General features: G+C 40.7%; 1 protein-coding gene across 1 annotated transcript; it reads left to right on the top strand.

Annotated features, from left to right (window-relative positions):
- Positions 1-12013: 12013 nt before the first annotated feature.
- LOC139461018 (uncharacterized) lies at positions 12014-20877 on the top strand. The gene is made up of 5 exons (XM_071242499.1): positions 12014-12203; positions 15219-15683; positions 18892-19030; positions 19782-19918; positions 20454-20877. The coding sequence occupies exons 2-5, from the start codon at positions 15368-15370 to the stop codon at positions 20540-20542; spliced, it is 681 nt and encodes a 226-aa protein (XP_071098600.1). The 5' UTR covers positions 12014-12203; positions 15219-15367; the 3' UTR covers positions 20543-20877.
- Positions 20878-23578: the final 2701 nt, after the last annotated feature.

Below are 23578 nucleotides of genomic sequence, written 5' to 3'. Positions count from 1 at the left end.
TTCAGCTAACTATTAGACAATCAACCAATACCCATACATCCTGAATATACAAGACAAGAACGATCACCGCCATGCAGCTATAAAACAATATTTGTTCATACTGTCTTTCATTTACAGCATAGCAATTTAAAAAGAAACATGATAACCCTTCGCCCTGTCCAGAATCATATATTTATGAAGTGTAGTATACTCCATCCCTCAACTGAATCACAAATAGGACTAAGCAGGGATAAAAATTTATGGATGAACAACTTCTTTATTACAATAATTAAGAACGACGTTTCGGTGTAGGTTCTAACACCACTCTTAATTGTAATAAAGAAGTTGTTCATCCATAACTTCTTATCCCTACTTAGTACTCCAACTTCTAAATGCCTATCAAAGAAGACACAAATAGGACTTTTTAGCAAAATGAGTTAGGAAACATACCAAATCATCTGGTCAAATACCTTGTCCCATGCAAGCATATCACTTGCCTTTAGTTCAAATTAAAATAATTTTTTAATTTGAAGTTTACACGATATACGGCTTTTCCATTGGACGAGAGGTCGGTCACATGACTGCGAAATTGACGTTCATAAGTGTATGAACGACACAATTTGACGTTCATACGTTTTTCACGAGGCCGGGTTCTTGAATTGACGTAAACACTGACGGACTACTTCCACATTCCTGGGGAAACCCCAGGGAATTCCCTACCACGAAAACATACATAAGCGTTCTTTCTGATCATTTAGAACCTATATTCTTGGTCTCAGCGTGTCAGTATACGTTTAGAAATGTCAGAGAGCGTGACTACATGATTGTTCACGAATATCCTCGCTGCGGCCCATCCTAATGAACAAAAGAAGACATGCACATCTAAACTATCGTAGTATCGACTCAGTCCGTGTCTAGGCTGACATTGACCGTCTCCAGCAATCTATGAATTTACCTTAGTGTCTGTTTGGCGCATCTTTATACACCTTTCAATGATCGGCCAGTTGATCAATGATGACTAACACATCTAACCGCCACAGGTTCATTAACAACTTCGGAAATCTCTCCCGTCACGCGTTTATCGTGTCGGCCATTTTGACGTCTTGTACTTGATGTAAATGTATTACGACGCGCTGTCATTGTGACTGACTTACTGAGGTAGTTCTTTACAGACCTTTCTCATCTAATGAGGATATGATTTGAATACATGTGCTGCGTAAGATGTTTCTGAAGAGCAAGTTGTGCATCCATACGCCCATGGCACATCTCTTTTTAAGGAACTATTTTACTCCGCGATGTAGCTGGCTGTTGTACGGCTGTCAGTGTAAACATGAAGTCACACATACTAAATAAAAATTAAATTTTGTTTAGATCTTGGCCTACATCCTTTGGGGTAAGAAATTGTGATAAAAAAATTATAAGAATTGACTTTCACTTTGTGTGTGATCATTGGAGTATGAACCTTCATAGAGTGAGGGCCAAACATTGTATGAACGTCGTCGCAAGCTCTGACGTTCATACAGTTTGGCCCTCACTCTATGAAGGTTCATACTCCAATGAACTCACACAAAGTGAAGGTCAATTCTTAAATAACTGAGTTCAGGGCCTACATACCTGTAAACATTAGCATCTGTCGGACATAATTTCCCAGCTTGTACCCTGGCCAACAATCCTGAATCTGCCATTACCACGATCGGTTTAACCCTGAAGGGGATTACAGGGGGATTAGTGTTAACAAGGGATTAGCACAATGAGTACGGTGGTCCCGCTACTTGTATCAGTATAATTAATCACACGGTGACACATGACTAATGAAAAGTGCCCACGCTTATTTCTCCAAATGTGTTTTTGACCAATGTACCGCGCGTCCCAACTCCCAGGGTAGACAGGTAAGTTGCGCATGAGAGATAACAGGAATACAAGGTTGGCACTCTTAGCATCATGTGAACATAATACGTGTACATTATTACATAGTTTTCTGTCCACATTCTATAACTTCTTGCTTACTACCCCTACTACTACTCATCCGTGAAGATCCAGGTTAGATTTGGTCTTCGGCAACCAATATTTATTGTAAGAGGCGACGAACGGAATCGTATGGTCAGGCTCGCTGACTTGGTTGATGCATGTCAGCGTATTCCAAGTTTGTAAATTGATGCTCATGATGTCAATACTTTCTCCCCAGTGTCTCCACTATACATACATATATGTTCTACTTACCCTCCAGTGTCTCCACTCTACATACATATATGTTCTACTCACTCTCCAGTGTCTCCACTATACATACATATATGTTCTACTTACTCTCCAGTGTCTCCACTATACATACATATATGTTCTACTCACTCTCCAGTGTCTCCACTATACATACATATATGTTCTACTCACTCTCCAGTGTCTCCACTATACATACATATATGTTCTACTTACTCACCAGTGTCTCCACTCTACATACATATATGTTCTACTTACTCTCCAGTGTCTCCACTCTACATACATATATGTTCTACTTTCTCCCCGTGTCTCCACTCTAAATACATATATGTTCTACTTACTCTCCAGTGTCTCCACTATACATACATATATGTTCTACTTACTCTCCAATGTCTCCACTACACATACATATTTGTTCTACTTACTCTCCAGTGTCTCCACTATACATACATATATGTTCTACTTACTCTCCAGTGTCTCCACTCTACATACATATATGTTCTACTCACTCTCCAGTGTCTCCACTCTAAATACATATATGTTCTACTTACTCTCCAGTGTCTCCACTATACATACATATATGTTCTACTTACTCTCCAGTGTCTCCACTATACATACATATATGTTCCACTTACTCTCCAGTGTCTCCACCACACATACATATATGTTCTACTTACTCTCCAGTGTCTCCACTATACATACATATATGTTCTACTTACTCGTCAGTGTCTCTACTACACATACATATATGTTCTACTTACTCTCCAATGTCTCCACTATACATACATATATGTTCTACTTATTCGTCAGTGTCTCTACTACACATACATATATGTTCTACTTACTCTCCAGTGTCTCCACTATACATACATATATGTTCTACTTACTCTCCAGTGTCTCCACTACACATACATATATGTTCTACTTACTCTCCAGTGTCTCCACTACACATACATATATGTTCTACTTACTCTCCAATGTCTCCACTATACATACATATATATTCTACTTACTCGTCAGTGTCTCTACTACACATACATATATGTTCTACTTACTCTCCAGTGTCTCCACTATACATACATATTTGTTCTACTTACTTTCCAGTGTCTCCACTATACATACATATATGTTCTACTTACTCTCCAGTGTCTCCACTATACATACATATATGTTCTACTTACTCTCCAGTGTCTCCACTCTACATACATATTTGTTCTACTTACTCCCCAGTGTCTCCACTCTAAATACATATATGTTCTACTTACTCTCCAGTGTCTCCACTACACATACATATTTGTTCTACTTACTCTCCAGTGTCTCCACTATACATACATATATGTTCTACTTACTCTCGAGTGTCTCCACTATACATACATATATGTTCTACTCACTCTCTAATGTCTCCACTACACATACATATATGTTCTACTTACTCTCCAGTGTCTCCACTATACATACATATATGTTCTACTCACTCTCTAATGTCTCCACTACACATACATATATGTTCTACTTACTCTCCAGTGTCTCCACTATACATACATATATGTTCTACTTACTCTCCAGTGTCTCCACTCTAAATACATATATGTTCTACTTACTCTCCAGTGTCTCCACTACACATACATATTTGTTCTACTTACTCTCCAGTGTCTCCACTATACATACATATATGTTCTACTTACTCCCCAGTGTCTCCACTATACATACATATATGTTCTACATACTCTCCAGTGTCCCCACTATACATACATATATGTTCTACTTACTCCCAAGTGTCTCCACTCTACATACATATATGTTCTACTTACTCTCCAATGTCTCCACTATACATACATATATGTTCTACTTACTCTCCAGTGTCTCCACTACACATACATATTTGTTTTACTTACTCTCCAGTGTCTCCACTACACATACATATTTGTTCTACTTACTCTCCAGTGTCTCCACTACACATACATATATGTTCTACTTACTCTCCAGTGTCTCCACTATACATACATATATGTTCTACTTACTCGTCAGTGTCTCTACTACACATACATATATGTTCTACTTACTCTCCAATGTCTCCACTATACATACATATATGTTCTACTTACTCGTCAGTGTCTCTACTACACATACATATATGTTCTACTTACTTTCCAGTGTCTCCACTATACATACATATATGTTCTACTTACTCTCCAGTGTCTCCACTACACATACATATATGTTCTACTTACTCTCCAGTGTCTCCACTACACATACATATATGTTCTACTTACTCTCCAATGTCTCCACTATACATACATATATGTTCTACTTACTCGTCAGTGTCTCTACTACACATACATATATATTCTACTTACTCTCCAGTGTCTCCACTATACATACATATTTGTTCTACTTACTTTCCAGTGTCTCCACTCTACATACATATATGTTCTACTTACTCTCCAGTGTCTCCACTATACATACATATATGTTCTACTTACTCTCCAGTGTCTCCACTCTACATACATATTTGTTCTACTTACTCCCCAGTGTCTCCACTCTAAATACATATATGTTCTACTTACTCTCCAGTGTCTCAACTACACATACATATTTGTTCTACTTACTCTCCAGTGTCTCCACTACACATACATATTTGTTCTACTTACTCTCCAGTGTCTCCACTATACATACATATATGTTCTACTTACTCTCCAGTGTCTCCACTCTACATACATATATGTTCTACTTACTCTCCAATGTCTCCACTATACATACATATATGTTCTACTTACTCGTCAGTGTCTCTACTACACATACATATATGTTCTACTTACTCTCCAATGTCTCCACTATACATACATATATGTTCTACTTATTCGTCAGTGTCTCTACTACACATACATATATGTTCTACTTACTCTCCAGTGTCTCCACTATACATACATATATGTTCTACTTACTCACCAGTGTCTCCACTATACATACATATATGTTCTACTTACTCTCCAGTGTCTCCACTATACCTACATATATGTTCTACTTACTCTCCAGTGTCTCCACTCTACATACATATATGTTCTACTTACTCTCCAGTGTCTCCACTACACATACATATTTGTTCTACTTACTCGTCAGTGTCTCTATTACACATACATATATGTTCTACTTACTCTCCAGTGTCTCCACTATACATATATATATGTTCTACTTACTCTCCAGTGTCTCCACTACACATACATATATGTTCTACTTACTCTCCAGTGTCTCCACTATACATACATATATGTTCTACTTACTCTCCAATGTCTCCACTATACATACATATATGTTCTACTTACTCGTCAGTGTCTCTACTACACATACATATATGTTCTACTTACTCTCCAGTGTCTCCACTATACATACATATATGTTCTACTTACTCCCCAGTGTCTCCACTATACATACATATTTGTTCTACTTACTCTCCAATGTCTCCACTATACATACATATATGTTCTACTTACTCTCCATGTCTCCACTACACATACATATTTGTTCTACTTACTCTCCAATGTCTCCACTACACATACATATTTGTTCTACTTACTCTCCAGTGTCTCCACTATACATACATATATGTTCTACTTACTCGTCAGTGTCTCTACTACACATACATATATGTTCTACTTACTCTCCAGTGTCTCCACTATACATACATATTTGTTCTACTTACTCTCCAGTGTCTCCACTATACATACATATATGTTCTACTCACTCTCCAGTGTCTCCACTATACATACATATATGTTCTACTTACTCTCCATGTCTCCACTACACATACATATTTGTTCTACTTACTCTCCAGTGTCTCCACTATACATACATATTTGTTCTACTTACTCTCCAATGTCTCCACTATACATACATATATGTTCTACTTACTCTCCAATGTCTCCACTATACATACATATATGTTCTACTTACTCTCGAGTGTCTCCACTATACATACATATATGTTCTACTTACTCTCAAATGTCTCCACTATACATACATATATGTTCTACTTACTCTCCAGTGTCTCCACTATAGATACATACATATATTTTCTACTTACTCTCCAGTGTCTCCACTATACATACATATATGTTCTACTTACTCTCCAGTGTCTCCACTATACATACATATATGTTCTACTTACTCTCCAGTGTCTCCACTATACATACATATATGTTCTACTCACTCTCCAGTGTCTCCACTATACATAATATATGTTCTACTTACTCTCCAGTGTCTCCACTATACATAATATATGTTCTACTTACTCTCCAGTGTCTCCACTATACATACATATATGTTCTACTTACTCTCCAATGTCTCCACTCTAAATACATATATGTTCTACTTACGACTTACTGAAGAGTGGTGTAAGTGAAATTGCTATATCACGTGGCGTTCCTTAATAGCAACATCTCCACCTAGAGAGGACGCATCATGGCCCTGGCACACGCGCCCACAGATAGACACAAATACATGAACCATTACTTGTCGTACATCAACACATCAGTTTGAAAACAGAGCGAGCTGATGGCGTTGAAAGATGCTCCCGCCTTCAGTTACTACTTTTTCATGTCAATACTCGTTATTTACAGGCCACAGTGCTATAGCTGGAATATTGCTTACTGCAACATACTGCTTGCTCTTCAACATACTGACATACTCAGGCAGTGCTTGCTCTTCAACATACTGACATACTCAGGCGGTGCTTGCTCTTCAACATACTGACATACTGAGGCGGTGCTTGCTCTTCAACATACTGACATACTGAGGCGGTGCTTGCTCTTCAACATACTGACATACTGAGGCGGTGCTTGCTCTTCAACATACTGACATACTGAGGCGGTGCTTGCTCTTCAACATACTGACATACTCAGGCGGTGCTTGCTCTTCAACATACTGACATACTCAGGCGGTGCTTGATCTTCAACATACTGACATACTCAGGCGGTGCTTGCTCTTCAACATACTGACATACTCAGGCGGTGCTTGCTCTTCAACATACTGACATACTCAGGCGGTGCTTGCTCTTCAACATACTGACATACTCAGGCGGTGCTTGCTCTTCAACATACTGACATACTCAGGCGGTGTTTGCTCTTCAACATACTGACATACTCAGGCGGTGTTTGCTCTTCAACATACTGACATACTCAGGCGGTGCTTGCTCTTCAACATACTGACATACTCAGGCGGTGCTTGCTCTTCAACATACTGACATACTCAGGCGGTGCTTGCTCTTCAACATACTGACATACTCAGGCGGTGCTTGCTCTTCAACATACTGACATACTGAGGCGGTGCTTGCTCTTCAACATACTGACATACTCAGGCGGTGCTTGCTCTTCAACATACTGACATACTCAGGCGGTGCTTGCTCTTCAACATACTGACATACTCAGGCGGTGCTTGCTCTTCAACATACTGACATACTCAGGCGGTGCTTGCTCTTCAACATACTGACATACTCAGGCGGTGCTTGCTCTTCAACATACTGACATACTCAGGCGGTGCTTGCTCTTCGACATACTGACATACTCAGGCGGTGCTTGCTCTTCAACATACTGACATACTCAGGCGGTGCTTGCTCTTCAACATACTGACATAGTTAGGCAGTGATTGCTCTTCAACATACTGACACACTCAGGCGAGGCTTGCTCTTCAACATACTGACATACTCAGGCGGTGCTTGCTCTTCAACATACTGACATACTTAGACGGTGCTTGCTCTTCAACATACTGACATACTGAGGCGGTGCTTGCTCTTCAACATACTGACATACTCAGGCGTTGCTTGCTCTTCAACATACTGACATACTTAGACGGTGCTTGCTCTTCAACATACTGACATACTCAGGCGGTGCTTGCTCTTCAACATACTGACATACTCAGGCAGTGATTGCTCTTCAACATACTGACATACTCAGGCAGTGCTTGCTGTTAGTGGAAGGATCAAATTTATTGCCATCTGTTGAATTTCATGTATATTTATATCTTGTCAACAACTTTCTACACCGTTTGAGGAAGGAGTGAAAGAAATTTTCAATACATGTGCGGTGATATGGACCACTCAATATCAGGGGAAGAATAAAATGTCTTTGTTAATGTAATTGAAATCCCGTGGCCCGTGACAAAACACGAACATAGGTAATGTGGGTTTTCTGAATTTTCCACTGGAGCATCATGAAATACAAGTAGGGCTGATGCATCACGTGGCTTGGTCTCCTTAAAGGGGGACAAAGGTTGTTTAGCAACGCCACCAAGTCATTGAAACGTTCACCTCGTGATCACAATACGATGCCGTTGCATTAGGTATCAACTCGCGGCGTATGACAACACGTACTTAAAATTCGTTAATATAATCCGATTTTCGCTTTTCACATGAATCACGTTTCTTCTATAGCACTGTAATTAACTGTGGTCGCGTTATCCAAATAAATTAGTCGTATGTACTAAGTTAGGAAACTTTTCGTAATTAATCAGCTAATTGTTTGATATAAATGTTATAAATTAAAAGCCTGCTATGTGTTCTTTTTAGATAGCAATAACTTTCATTCGTTGAGCTAAAAAAGAGAACACACATACATAGACATGTAGACGTATTAACGGTTAACAGAGATTATATATAGAGCATATTTATAAACGCAATTCAAAGAAATAATATAAATGAGTAAATGTTGCAATTTTCTAACATTATGGAGAGATTACATATTGTCAAACTGTAGCAGTAGCTTAAGCCGAAGTGATATCTGTTATGGGTAATATCAGCGTGAACGGTAGTGAAGTACACACGTGAAGAGTAGTGAAGTACACACGTGACGGGAAGTGACGTACACACGTGAATGGTAGTGACGTACATACGGGAAGGGTAGTGGTTGGTTGGCTGGTTGGTTGGTTTGTTGTTTAACGCCGCACTCAGCAATATTCCAGCTATATGACGGCGGTCTGTAAATAATCGAGTCTGGACCAGACAATGCAGTGATTGATATCATAAGCATCGATCCACGCAATTGGGATCGATGACATGCATCAACCAAGCCAGCAAGCCTGACCACCCGATCCCATTATTCGCCTTTAACGACAAGCATAGTCGCCTTTTACGGCAAGCATGGGTTGCTGAAGACCAATTCTACCCCGGAATCTTCACTGGTCGGAAGGGTAGTGAAGTACATACGTGAAGGGTAGTGAAGTACGTACGTGAAGGGTAGTGAAGTACACACGTGAAAGGTTGCGAAGTACACAGGTGAAAGTTAGTGAAGTACACACGTGAAGGGAAGTGAAGTACACACGTGAAAGGTAGCGAAGTACACACGTGAAGGGAAGTGAAGTACACACGTGAAAGGTAGCGAAGTACACGCGTGAAGGGTAGTGAAGTACACACGTGAAGGGAAGTGAAGTACACTCGTGAAAGGTAGGGAAGTACACACGTGAAGGGTAGTGAAGTACACACGTGAAGGGAAGTGAAGTACACACGTGAAGGGTAGTGAAGTACACACGTGAAAAGTTAGTGAAGTACACACGTGAAGGGAAGTAAAGTACACACGTGGGGGGTAGTGAAACACAAACGTGGACTGTAGTGAGGTAGACACGTGAATGAGTGTGAAGTACGCACGTGAAAGGTAGTGAATTACATACGTGAAGGGTAGTGAAGCACACACATGAAGGGAAGTGAAGTACACACGTGAAGGGTAGTGAAGTATACACGTGAAGGGAAGTGAAGTACACACGTGAAGGGTAGTGAAGTATACACGTGCAAGGTAGTGAAGTACACACGTGAAAGGTAGTGAATTACACACGTGAAGAGTAGTGAAGCACACACATGAAGGGAAGTGAATTACACACGTGAAGAGTAGTGAAGCACACACATGAAGGGAAGTGAAGTACACACGTGAATTGAAGTGAAGTACGCACGTGAAGGGAAGTGAAGTACACGCGTGTATGAGTTTGAAGCACACACGTGAAAGGTAGTGAAATCCACATGTGAAAAGTAGAGAATTACACACGTGAAAGGCAGGGAAGAATGCACGTTAAGGGTAGTTGAGGGACGCATCACGTGTGTATGGGTGAAAATAGATTTCCGGCGCCATTAGCACGAGTCCAACATCATCACCATGAGGGACACAACAGATGGGTTACACACTGCTACCATGAGGGACACAACAGATGAGTTACACACTGCTACCATGAGGGACACAACAGATGAGTTACACACTGCTACCATGAGGGACACAACAGATGAGTTACACACTGCTACCATGAGGGACACAACAGATGGGTTACACACTGCTACCATGAGGGACACAACAGATGGGTTACACACTGCTACCATGAGGGACACAACAGATGGGTTACACACTGCTACCATGAGGGACACAACAGATGGGTAACACACTGCTACCATGAGGGACACAACAGATGAGTTACACACTGCTACCATGAGGGACACAACAGATGGGTAACACACCGCTACCATGAGGGACACAACAGATGGGTTACACACTGCTACCATGAGGGACACAACAGATGGGTTACACACTGCTACCATGAGGGACACAACAGATGGGTTACACACTGCTACCATGAGGGACACAACAGATGAGTTACACACTGCTACCATGAGGGACACAACAGATGGGTTACACACTGCTACCATGAGGGACACAACAGATGGGTTACACACTGCTACCATGAGGGACACAACAGATGGGTAACACACCGCTACCATGAGGGACACAACAGATGGGTTACACACTGCTACCACGAGGGACACAACAGATGAGTTACACACTGCTACCATGAGGGACACAACGGATGGGTAACACACTGCTACCATGAGGGACACAACAGATGGGTTACACACTGCTACCATAATGGACACAACAGATGGGTTACACACTGCTACCATGAGGGACACAACAGATGGGTAACACACTGCTACCATGAGGGACACAACAGATGGGTTACACACTGCTACCATGAGGGACACAACAGATGGGTTACACACTGCTACCATAATGGACACAACAGATGGGTTACACACTGCTACCATGAGGGACACAACAGATGGGTAACACACTGCTACCATGAGGGACACAACAGATGGGTTACACACTGCTACCATGAGGGACACAACAGATGGGTTACACACTGCTACCATGAGGGACACAACAGATGGGTTACACACTGCTACCATAATGGACACAACAGATGGGTTACACACTGCTACCATGAGGGACACAACAGATGGGTAACACACTGCTACCATGAGGGACACAACAGATGGGTTACACACTGCTACCATGAGGGACACAACAGATGGGTAACACACTGCTACCATGGGGGAAATTGAACCCTGCCCTCCGGCATGGTAAGCGAATGGATTAACCACTACCCTACAAAGAGCGTGCGGAAGGAATTGAAGTATCAAGAAAGACCGTCGTACAAGATGATAAAGTTTAGGTATCGAACAGGAGATTCCTAGCTAACACGACAACCGATGGTCTACACGCGTGACACAGGCGGCCCCTCCAGGCTGACCACTGTGTCGCTGCCACATCTTTCACGAGGCTGCATCTGTGGTGAAGTGATATCAAATACTGAAGCGATCTGTGGGCCCCAGTATCAAGTTAAGGCCTCCATTTGTGTGTAGACTATAACTCTATTGTGGAGACACGGCAAACCCAAGTGACATACCTATACGATTACATACAGACAACGTGACCCGACTCTCGCTCCCCATTCTCCTTTCCGTCAGCCCCTAGCATGGAGAAAAGGTTACAGCCGAGCGAGCGCCTTCGTCACGGTGAATGCTTTCGTTTTGTTCTCACAATAGCGAGGACGAGGAGACTCTGCCTTTACAATGTTAGCTAGGTATTTTTTAGTAAAACAATCTTGTATATAAGTTTCCGCTGGAAGGCGGAGTGACATACTATGCGGACCTATCCTTTCTATCATGGAGTATTCCTTGATCAAACCAAACGTACATCCAGGTCAGTAGTCAGGTGGACGTGTTCATCTTGTAAATGTTAGCATATATTTGAAATAATTTGCTGTTAAAGTTTATTACGTATTGGCTAACCATGTTTCAAGTACAGGGAGGTAGATGCTCAGGTGTTGCTTCAGCCGTAACGCCAGGGACGTGTTTCTCAGGGTTGTGTATTATTTACAAGCAAATGTCAACATTCTCCTGTTTCCATCGCAGTATAAAAGCAATCTTTATTATTACACTTAGTTTCTGAAATTGGTTTCAATACTAACTAATATTGTACTTATGTATGTCAAATTGTACCATTCGTGAAACATGTTCCCATAGTGATCACACATCTGTCATCAGGAATATGTGTTTTCATTGTGTCTTCAATGAATAATATTTACATTCATTATGACCATAAAAACTAGACTGTCATATCAACATTTTCATGTTCATATTCATGATAATTAAATTGAAGAAAAACTCTGTTATATTACATAAATTAGAAGTAAATGTTCACGAAAGTGCTTCAAGTTTGAAATTTGTATTAACTTGAATTACCATTGCCTTGCCTTGCCTTGTCGATGTATGCTAGTGTGATGTATTTATAGTCACCACAGTAGTCAGGATCACGGACGGTGTATGTGATAGATCAATAAGCACTGATGGCTGTGTACCGATCAAACAGATGTTTCCTTAAGTTTGTCTTTTTACGGGATATCAGAGGCAACAATTCTACTAGAACCTAACAATTCAACTTGTTTATGCTCTTTAACCCACTCACTCGTTGTACAAGAGGAACTATTACAACACCAGATAAATAAACATACATACAGTATCAAGATACAATTAAGTATGTAGTGTATATATATATATATTATAGTATATCCATTTATATCTATTCAATACATCTCCAAGTTTCACTGATTGCTTAACAGTGTTTCAACTTCAGAAAAGACACATTTAAAGTACGTATATTACCATGTAACTCGTTTTAGCTTAAGATTTACCCTCATATTGTGTTTGAAAGTGAGAGTAGGTCATGGACGCGAGTGGATTTGTTGAAGTGCCACAGCGAGCAATGGCAATCTAGAGTCAGTGACTGTGGTGTGGTGGTTGTCCAGTGTGTATCTGATCTGTCCAGTGTATATATACAATCCCACGTGTTGGTTGTTGGGGGTAGGAGGTTAGCGTAGATTGTACATGCACTACAACCCGTTCCTACACTACCTGGCTGCATAGAATACTAACTGTCAAAAGGTACGCGTGATATTGTGTACGGGCATGTCCATGCGTCGATTCAAATACCTTACACATGTATTTCAATGACGGCTACAAAATAGATAGGTATGCACCTGTAGCATGCTCTGACAAAACGCGTCTGTCTATACACAAAATACAAACTGACTTTCATTGTGAAAAGTAGGCCGCCTATAGATGAATCAGATAGTATACGATCTGCCTTGTACGACATCTATATGAACTTGATGTGTAATCTTACCATGAATATAAATACAGTACGATGAACTGAACCTAATAATATAACTTAGGTTAACTTAACATTGATACAACATAATCCTACCATGAATTTGAGAAATAGTCGATCTTGATTGATCAATCGGAGGTTTCAAATCACAATAACCAGCTCTCATTGAAACAGTTGAATTAACAATAGCACGTAATCGTAATCGTAATTCAATATTAGAAAAAAATCTTCTTTCTCAGGAAAAGTCTGTAGACATTTTTAAATAATGTTATTTACAAACATAGACTACTAATTTCAGTTTTCATTTACTGCAGTATTCACAGTAGGCGTGGTATGTATATATTTTTGCTTATTTTTCTGTACGGGTGACCACTTCCTGTTGGCTAAGGAGGCAGCCGTGCCACAAACTTTCAATGTCTCTTATATACTCGTATATGAGTGAAGTAGGGTGAGGATTGCTCAATTCAAATCGACAATCTACTGAACACATTTCACTCCAGCCATGCAGCTTCACTCTAACGTAAACATTAACGTGTTTAATTAGTCATTGTAGAAAGGAGATAAAGATATTTTGTTTTCAAAATAGAGTTGGATTCCAAATTTAATTTAGGTGGTTAAATCTAAGGGTCACCTAGCTCTACGTTGAAAACACAGTAGGCCTATGTTATCTAACTAGATTATGCTTTTGGTCGTAGTGTTGTTCATTTACTGACAGAACTCCGTTCCAACTATGATAAAGTTCTACCTTTAAGACATCTTGTACGTCACAAAGACATATTGTACGCCACAAAGACATATTGTACGTCACAAAGACATACTGTATGCCACAAAGACATACTGTACGCCACAAAGACATATTGTACGTCACAAAGACATATTGTACGTCACAAAGACATATTGTACGTCACAAAGACATATTGTACGTCAAAAAGACATATTGTATGCCACAAAGACATACTGTACGCCACAAAGACATATTGTACGTCACAAAGACATATTGTACGTCACAAAGACATATTGTACGTCACAAAGACATATTGTACGCCACAAAGACATATTGTACGCCACAAAGACATATTGTACGCCACAAAGACATATTGTACGCCAATAAGGCTTAAGGCTGCTTATACTTGAGATGTCGATACAACGTGGTGGCCAGCATCAACAGCTGATAGATTGAGATTGTCTATGTTGTTTGGAAACGTAAGACCGTTCAGGTTACTGTAAGCTTTGGAATAGTTGTAATAACCAGACACCCATCATGTAATATAATGTAACATAGTGCAATCTTGGTCTGCGTTTAATGGTTTCATATTCCATGTACATGGTGGTTAAGTCTAAGGGTCACCTAGCTCTACGTTGAAAACATAGTAGGCCTATGTTATCTAACTAGATTATGCTTTTGGTCGTAGTGTTGTTCATAGTGCAATCTTGGTCTGCGTTTAATGGTTTCATATTTCATGTACATGGATGCCATGGGACATTTTATTATCAATTCAAATTCATCTTTTTATTTGCAAGTGTAACTCTTCGGGTCTTTCTTTGCAGATAGATATCACTGTGAAGAGATGATTGTGAGATGTACAAGTGAAGCCAACAGTCTGTGTCTACCCTACCCTATGCTATGATTCTTCCCCACTGATTACTTGTAAAGAACACATCATTAGTCTGAACCAGGATCACCGACAACTCCCGCAATGAAGTCCTATCCAGGCATAACCGGAACAGATGCCCGTCCCCAGTCAGTGGAGTTAAAGAAAACATCAGTGGCGTATTTACTGGCCATCTTCCTGGGGTTGCTGGGTGCCCATCACTTTTACCTGGGAAGGCCAAAATTTGGAAGACTGTATCTGTGTACTGGGGGACTGTTTGGAGTTGGGTATGTGGTGGATCTGATTCGCGTTCCGTGGCTGGTAGAAAACGCCAATCTTGAAGTTCGGCATCCAGAGCGACGAGGGACGAAGTACCTGGGAGATGCCTATCTGCTGTGGTTTCCACCCTTTGGCTTACTAGGTGAGGCAGTAGTCAGACACTCACTCACTCACTCACTCACTCACTCACTGTAGACTCGCCCACTCTGTGTGGGGATACCAGCAATGTAATGTCGCCTTCCCTTGCATTCCTTTTTTGTGTAACACCTTTTATTTCAAGTTAGAGGCCACAGGCCCATAGAACATAACATTACACAAATACAATTACTGATAAAGTGACTTATTCAACTTCATTGCATTCCATAAGAATTGCGATAGTTGTACAATTGTAGATTTATGATTAGATGACATCAGATGAACAAAGGATTCCAGTGACGGATTTACAAAGTATTTAGGATCAATGTATCGATATCTTAAATCATTAAAAGCAGGGCATACAAGTGCAAAATGATATTCATTTTCCACTAGAGTAATATTTAATCGCAGACAATATCTACACAAGCTACATTCTGGATATCGATGCGTTTGCGGCTGCCCATTTCGATCATCAACTGATGACAGCCACATCTAAATCTTGACAGCGCTTGTTTCAATAGTGTAGAGTCGACGTGTGGAAGATATACTTCGGTCTGTAAAACTGATTTGTAGGTTGAATATGCCAGCTTTGGATTTGATGAAATTGATGAATGCCATCGTGGAATGTTATACTCAGATACACGTTGCTTAAACTGAGACATAAAAGATAAACATTTCCAACATCTTGCATAATCCAGGCATAAGCAAAGCCAAACTGGAATAAGCTGTGTTTTATTTTAGTGGCCCAGGAAGTTCTGTCTACGCAGTCCAATCCAAACAGCATTAGATACGTTTGCTTCGGAAGTCGGCCATTATTCATAGTGACTAGTTTAGCCCAATATTTTACACATTTTGTTACATAGGTCAGGAATAATAGAGGTCGACCACTTTCTCCAAGAACAGCATCATTACAAGCACTCAGAGGCAGATACGGAATTCTTTTTATATACTTAGTCTGAATCCTCTCAGTTTGATCCACGACTTCGTATCTCCCATAGTTCGGAGCCGTATGTTAGGATGGGCAGAACCATGATATCAAAAATCTTTAGTACTGTCGTAATTGGTAAGCCACGACACATAGAGTGCAGTCTGTATATGTGTGAGCATACTTTCTCCGCCTGCTTTGCCAACACCTATCTCGTCCAAACCAGTTTAGGTGTAAAATAAAGACCAAGATATTTATAAAAGGAGACGGTTTCGATCTGAGAGCCCCTGTTATATCATTTTTCATACTGCCCTAGATATGCACCATTTCGGAATACAACAATCTTCGATTTTTGTATATTTAGGTACATACCCCATTTTCACAGAAGTTGCTAACGCAATTTATTTGTTCTTGGAGTTTGCCTGCGGATTCTGCAGAGTTAGCGACATCATCACCATGGAGAAATGAACATATATTAGCATATTCTTCAGATATGAAAATGCCTCTACAGTTTGAAGATGTCATCTCAGTAACCAATTCGTTGATGTGAAAAGACAACAAAAGCGGGCTGATCATATATCCTTGGCGAGCATGAACCCAGCGCTGATAAAAGTCTGTGAGACCTTGATCTGTCCGTACACAAGTCTGTACTTTTGAATACATATTTCTTAAAACAGTTAAAATATGTCCATGTATTCCATAGCTAATAAGTCGATGCCAAAGTAAAGTGTGATTTACGCAATCAAAAGCTTTTGAGAAGTCTATGAAGAAAGCATGTACCCTGCCAGCTGTTGATGTAGAGAGGTAGATTCTACTCATCCCAAAAAGAGAAGACATGTTGTCCGCCGCCGAATAACCTTTCCTGAATCCAGCTTGATTTTCATGAATACCATTATTTTCCTGAGACCAATTTTGGAGTCTCTAGTTCAATATTTTGGTGACAATCTTTCCAATCACTGGAAACAGAGAGAACCCTCTGTAGTTGTTTGGATCAGATAAAGTGCCTTTTTTTATGAAGAGGGCATATGATTGCCTTGCACCAATCAATCGGGAAATTCCCAGTTTTCATTATTTCATTAAACAAATTCATAGGTATCGGAGATATTTGAAATGAAGAATGTTTAAGTACTTCCGATGTACTTCCATCGCCACCGGCAACTGTATGGCATTTAAGGTAACAGATTATCTCTGTAACTTCCAGAAGAGTTATGCCTCTATTAAGTTGATCAGGTAGTCCTTCATTGCAATTGTTACAATGTGGATCATGCTCGTATAAATGTTGATTAATTTTATCTATAGTAATCGAGGTGGTTTGCCTGTATACAGTAACTGTTTAAAGTAATTAAAACCATTCGGTGCCACTGACTTTGCAACCTGTAGAAGACGAGTTGGTCTTTTTAAATGATTTAATAGATTTCCACAGTTCATCAGGGTTATCACGAATACTATAATCTCTGATTCCTTGCCGAAAAGCCGATTTATGATCTTGAAACACTGATTTAAATATTCGCTTCCTTTGTTTATAAATTTGCAAATCAAGTGAAGCGTCAGTCAATCTAAATTTGTCTCAGGCCCGATACTGTTCACGCTTGGCTGCCTCACACTGCATGTTCCACCACGCGGGCTGTCGGGCGGATATAGAGTCACGTGACCCTTGTCGTCTGCTCATTGAAGCTGCTGCCCGCTCGAAAAGTTGGGATATCTTATTGACGGTGTTATCATTATCCTTATAAATTTCAGCATCAATGTCCTTAATCAGTGATTTTGAAACATCATCAGTGATATATTTGGCAGCTATCTCTCCAAACGTCCATTGGGTAGGGTGTCAGTAACATGTCACCGGCTATGTCCATAAGCTTAGTGTCAATATTCAATTCACAAATAATAGGAAAGTGATCAGATTCGCCCAGACTCAGCACCCTGAAGTCTATGACTTGCTCGAACAGAGCTGAGGTAGCAAGCATATAATCACCTGTGATACGTCCACTGTTTGCAGGATGTGTCAGTACCTTCCATTGCATCCTCGTTGTAGAAAGCGGCTGCTGGGGGAACTTGTTCTGGTATAGCCGAGTAACCAGACTGATTGTCAGTTTCGGTGTTATTGTACAGCGACGGCGCCGGCACGGAACGTTGTCTGTGCAACAACGACTGCTCCATGTGATCAGTTATTTATTGATCACCACCGTATAGCTGGAACATTGCTGGCTGGGGAGTTGCAAAACAAACAAGGTAGACACTTCATGAGTCTCCTTGATCAATTCACGTTATTCTGTATGTATAATGTTTGCAGGTTTTCATCATTTCTACCTGGGGCATTACTACACTGGTTTTTGTTACATGCTGACAATGGGTGCTTTGGGCATCTGTTGGTTGTTGGATGCCATCTTATTGCCAGTTTTATGGATACACTGGGTCAACGAGCTCAACGGGTAAGTATACACTATATGTATAATATAGATAGTGGCTGTAATGTGACCTGTTCTTCTAACGATGACCAGAAACAATAAGTAAACATTAGCTAATGTCCCCTTTTGGACATAGGGTGTGAAATCCATTTATGACCGTTGACTTGATTAACCCACGTACAACCCAACTAACTCACTCAGCCACCTCTCACCCACTCACTCACTCACTCACTCACTCACTCACTCACTCACCCACTCACCCACTTACTCAATACACTCACTCACTTACTCACTCACTCACTCACCCACTCACTCACACACCCACTAACGCACTCACTCACTCACTCACTCACTCACTCACCCAACTACTCAACCACTCACTCACTCACTCACCCACTCACTCAATACACTCACGCACTCACTCACCCACTCACTCACACACCCACTAACGCACTCACTCACCCAATCACTGACTCACTCACTCACCCACTCACTAACCCACTCACTCACTCACTCACTCTCACAGTTGTCAGGCCGTGGTTGAACTGTTATACTAAGGTACACATGAACGTGAAACCAAGCCTGATACTCAGCAGTCGCGCTGTGTTCAGGGATTGTCAGGGATACGTTACTCTACAATTGTGTGTTCCATTTTATCAACACCAACAAAGTGTCATTTGCCCATCTTCTCCAAAACAAAGTATGGTGCCAATGACTAGTCGGTCGTTTGCTAACTTGTCTGTCTTTATGTCACAATACTGTTTTACATCTACAGTCATTGTCCTGAAAAGGAACGCAGCGGCAAGCACTTAACTGAAAACCTTACAGAAGCTGGCCTGTCATCACTGACGTCATCTGCGGTGATGACGTCACCACCACCACCGTACACATCATTGCTGGAGTCATGTGCAGGTCAGTAGTGCAGGGTCAATACGTCATGCATTTATACATATTATAACAATAAACTGAACAAAAGGAAATCGACAGTCACTTTAAAGCTTGTGACTCAGTCATTTCATTGCCAATCAAATACATAGTTTTCAGCTTTCCACCTTATATGAAGCAGACTACATATCCATAAAATGAGTTCAACGAACCGAGGTCAATGTGTGCCCATTTGTTTTGTTGGTATTGCTAAAGGGAAGATTATAACCAAGCCTTCCATCATCTACACTTTGTTTTCAATAATACAATTTATCAATCATCCTATCTCCCTTCTAACGTTTGAGATAAGATGTGCCCGAAAAACAATAATGTTTCAGCAAACACCCTGAATACGACTGCAGCCAACGTACATCTGCCCAATACGTGCACAAACTAGTGGTTCAACGCGCGTTAAAAACATTAAAGCAATGAAAGTTCAAAATTTGTGCTTTGAGAGGGAGGTTCTAAACCTAAACGTACATCGTCTCGTCCAGTATGAAAGTGAATCTTGTTAACATTGCAGATGCCATCAACCCGCCGTCGTATGAACAAGTGATGCTGACGGATGCTGCTGAGAAGAACGAGGGACTATCTATCCAAATAGATAAATAGAACTCTTCATGTGTTTCTTCCTGTCCTTATGGAACCACATACATCTGCCATCCCCTTATGAGTCCCACGAAACTGCCCTGTGATATTGTGTTGTTTTAACGTCCACTGTCCAGTGATACGTTAACGTGCTTAGGAAAGTGTAGTGAAGTAGAATGATAGGTGTGATGATTAAACTCAGCTCGTCGTCTCATCAACCGAACGTAAAGCTTCATTCATGGCGTCTGTCGAATGCAGTCATGCGTGGAATATATCGGTACACTCGGACGTTCCAGTTAATCCAAGGTGGCAACAGTATATAATCTCGAGTTCCGACGGGAACATTGTTTTAAATAAAAAATATAATATTTTATGAATGCTTCAATCTGTTTCAAAGGATGGCACATCTTTTCTTGAGGCATACTTCACGAACATCGATCTACAAGTCAGCGAACCTGACCACAAGACATGTTAGCCGCTTCTCAGGACAAGCGTGCGTTGATGAAAATCTTCACGGGGGCAAACACTCGGTTACACAACCGTGAACTGTGGGAGTCACTCTGTATAGCATTGTTGGCAAGATGATAATACCAACACTGTTAAGGGTCTCTCGTTAATCTCTTTGCACATTCTCTTTGCAACATGCACAGTCTATGTTTGAACACACTGTTCAACTTACAATTTAGCTTAACTTAGACCCAATCACTCGCTATAATTTTCCTCGATTTTTTGTATAAATGTCTGCTTTCCCGTCACAATGTCCTACAAACAAGGTGAAAAACTATTCCATTCACTTGCAAATAGTTACATTCTACAATTTTATGTCGTGGTAAACGGTTCAGGTTATTACATGTCAGACTCCAAATCAGCCCGCGACCCCCATATCAGACCTCTGTCCTGCGGCCCTCGGGGTGGCATGGTGTGAACACTGTCATGCACCAACTTCTCAGTTTCAGGATGACACAAGTACCATATGTGTAAGTCCTGTAGCTGGTAAACATTTTGCAGTATGACTTGAAGAGTGATATGGCAAAACATGACTTATTTCTGAAGAAAAGACCACTGTTTTTACGGCGTGTTGCCTTGCAGTGTTCTTTAAAGTAAGTGAGTTTGGTTTTACGCCGCTTTTAGCAATATTCCAGCAATATGCCAGCAATATCACGGCGGGGGACACCAGAAATGGGATAGGCTTCACACATTGTACCCATGTCGGGAATCGAATCCGGGCCTTCGGTGTGACGAGCGAACGCTTTAACCACGAGGCTACCTGACCGCACCTGTTCTTTAAAACTGAACACAATGCAGCCATTGTGATCACTCTGGCGGTCCCTGGAACTGAGGAATAACAGACTCGTCTGTGACAGAACAAACTGAAGATCGGGCTTAAGATGTTAAGAGCTCAGGCAGTATTACACCTTGGTGATTCGGGAACGGCAATCTGAGCACATCACATATTTTCGTCAATACTCTACAGAAAATAGTGTTATTTGTATCAGTGTTTATGCAGAGAATATTTGAATATCAAAGGTTGAAGTAAGGTTTACTCTGTGGCTATGTTTTTTAATACTAATGATCACTGCATGTATGTTGGAGAATTTGCAAAATTGCAAACATCCACCAATAGTGCCTTGTGCCTGTACAGCAGACAAGCAATAGCGTGCAGTCGAAACTGAAGGTCTTCTGTCTTTAAAACAGTTTTTTAAATCATAATTATACTTATGCCTGTTTGCGGCGAGATGTACATGCTCTGCAGCACTATTTGCGTGTTTATTAGGGTGGTTCCGGTTTTCGGCGTCCTGTCTCAACCGTCTGTGTTGATTGACGTGTTTGTAAGAGCTTGCCCTAAAAGACAAAATCGCGATGTGACGCGACATGCTCGACATTGATTCATCAACCTATTAATGTTCAGTTCTGGCACGAAACACAACGTCCCCAGTTTATGCAACTCTTACATCGAATGTATATGTTCATGGTTCATGTTTTGACGCTATCACATGTATACGTTGTACCTGGACGTGAAACGTCACAGGATAACCTGTAGTGGAAGCTGAAAGAAAGAAAGATCAGCATCGCCCAGTTTGCTGTGGACTGTTTGAAGGTAGGTGCAAAGACGTGAGCCGCCAGCAGGCAGGATGTGTACCTGTGTATATGCCTATCAAACACTCTGTTACCATGTTTGTTTGTTTGTGTGTTGTTTAACGCCGCACTCAGCAATATTCCAGCTATATGACAGCGGTCTGTAAATAATCGAATCTGAACCAGACAATTTCTTATTCACTCATTACTTCTTCTTCAAAAAAAAAGATAATGTCGACGTAGATATTTTCAGGAACTTTCTTGTCACCTGCTTGCTATTGCAGTGGAAAATTTCTGAATTGTTGAAACAAAGTATACCTGATTCAGAATAATTCATAATCGTAATGTGTGTATATAATGTTTATAGGTTTTTCTCAATTACAGTAAATGACAGGCGACAATTTTACAATAATGTTTAAAAACTTTAGTAGGCTCTTACGAGGGTACTTGCATATACCTCCATTTGTAAATAATGCAGAAACACTCACATAATATTATCATCTGGACAAAACAAATCGCAGACTTTTAGAGTCTACAAACAGCACAGGTTTGAACACAATCGGGAGTTTCTTGTCTTGTAGAACATGTCTCGAGGGAGAGTCAATCTGGAATGGGGAATCTCTATTGTCACCGTATATTTGTCCCACTTATACTTCGTAACGTGGAATGTTGGAACGTTTCTCACCAGTTGCAGCTTTACTGATGCCGGCTCTTTGAACGACATTTCGATTACATCACGTCACGTCAACAAAATTACACGTGAGAGGAATACAAAACGTAATGCAGATTCTAGATTTAAAAAAAAAACCAGGTGGAATCTGGGACACCGACCACCGAAGACTTAAGGCTCTGTGTAAGATATCTCAGAATGAAAACGTAGGATTAAAATTATTTAAGAGGTTGATTCCATGGCATGGGTTGGTTTGTTTGTTGGTGTGCGTCACGGCCACCAATAGTCCATCTACATACGGTGATACACGTGAT

This window comes from Haliotis cracherodii, unplaced genomic scaffold (assembly GCF_022045235.1).
Source record: "Haliotis cracherodii isolate W230 unplaced genomic scaffold, xgHalCrac1.p SCAF_14, whole genome shotgun sequence".
Classification (NCBI taxonomy): domain Eukaryota; kingdom Metazoa; phylum Mollusca; class Gastropoda; order Lepetellida; family Haliotidae; genus Haliotis; species Haliotis cracherodii.
Note: the sequence above shows the minus strand (reverse complement) of the source record. Positions and strands in the feature narration are given on the sequence as shown.

Bases quoted from the DNA above. Each gene is read 5' to 3' on its own strand.
- LOC139461018 (XM_071242499.1), top strand. From the start codon at position 15,368: ATGAAGTCCTATCCAGGCATAACCGGAACAGATGCCCGTCCCCAGTCA. The intron at 15,684-18,891 runs GTGAGGCAGTAG...TAATGTTTGCAG, and splicing joins TCCACCCTTTGGCTTACTAG to GTTTTCATCATTTCTACCTG. The intron at 19,031-19,781 runs GTAAGTATACAC...TTACATCTACAG, and splicing joins TGGGTCAACGAGCTCAACGG to TCATTGTCCTGAAAAGGAAC.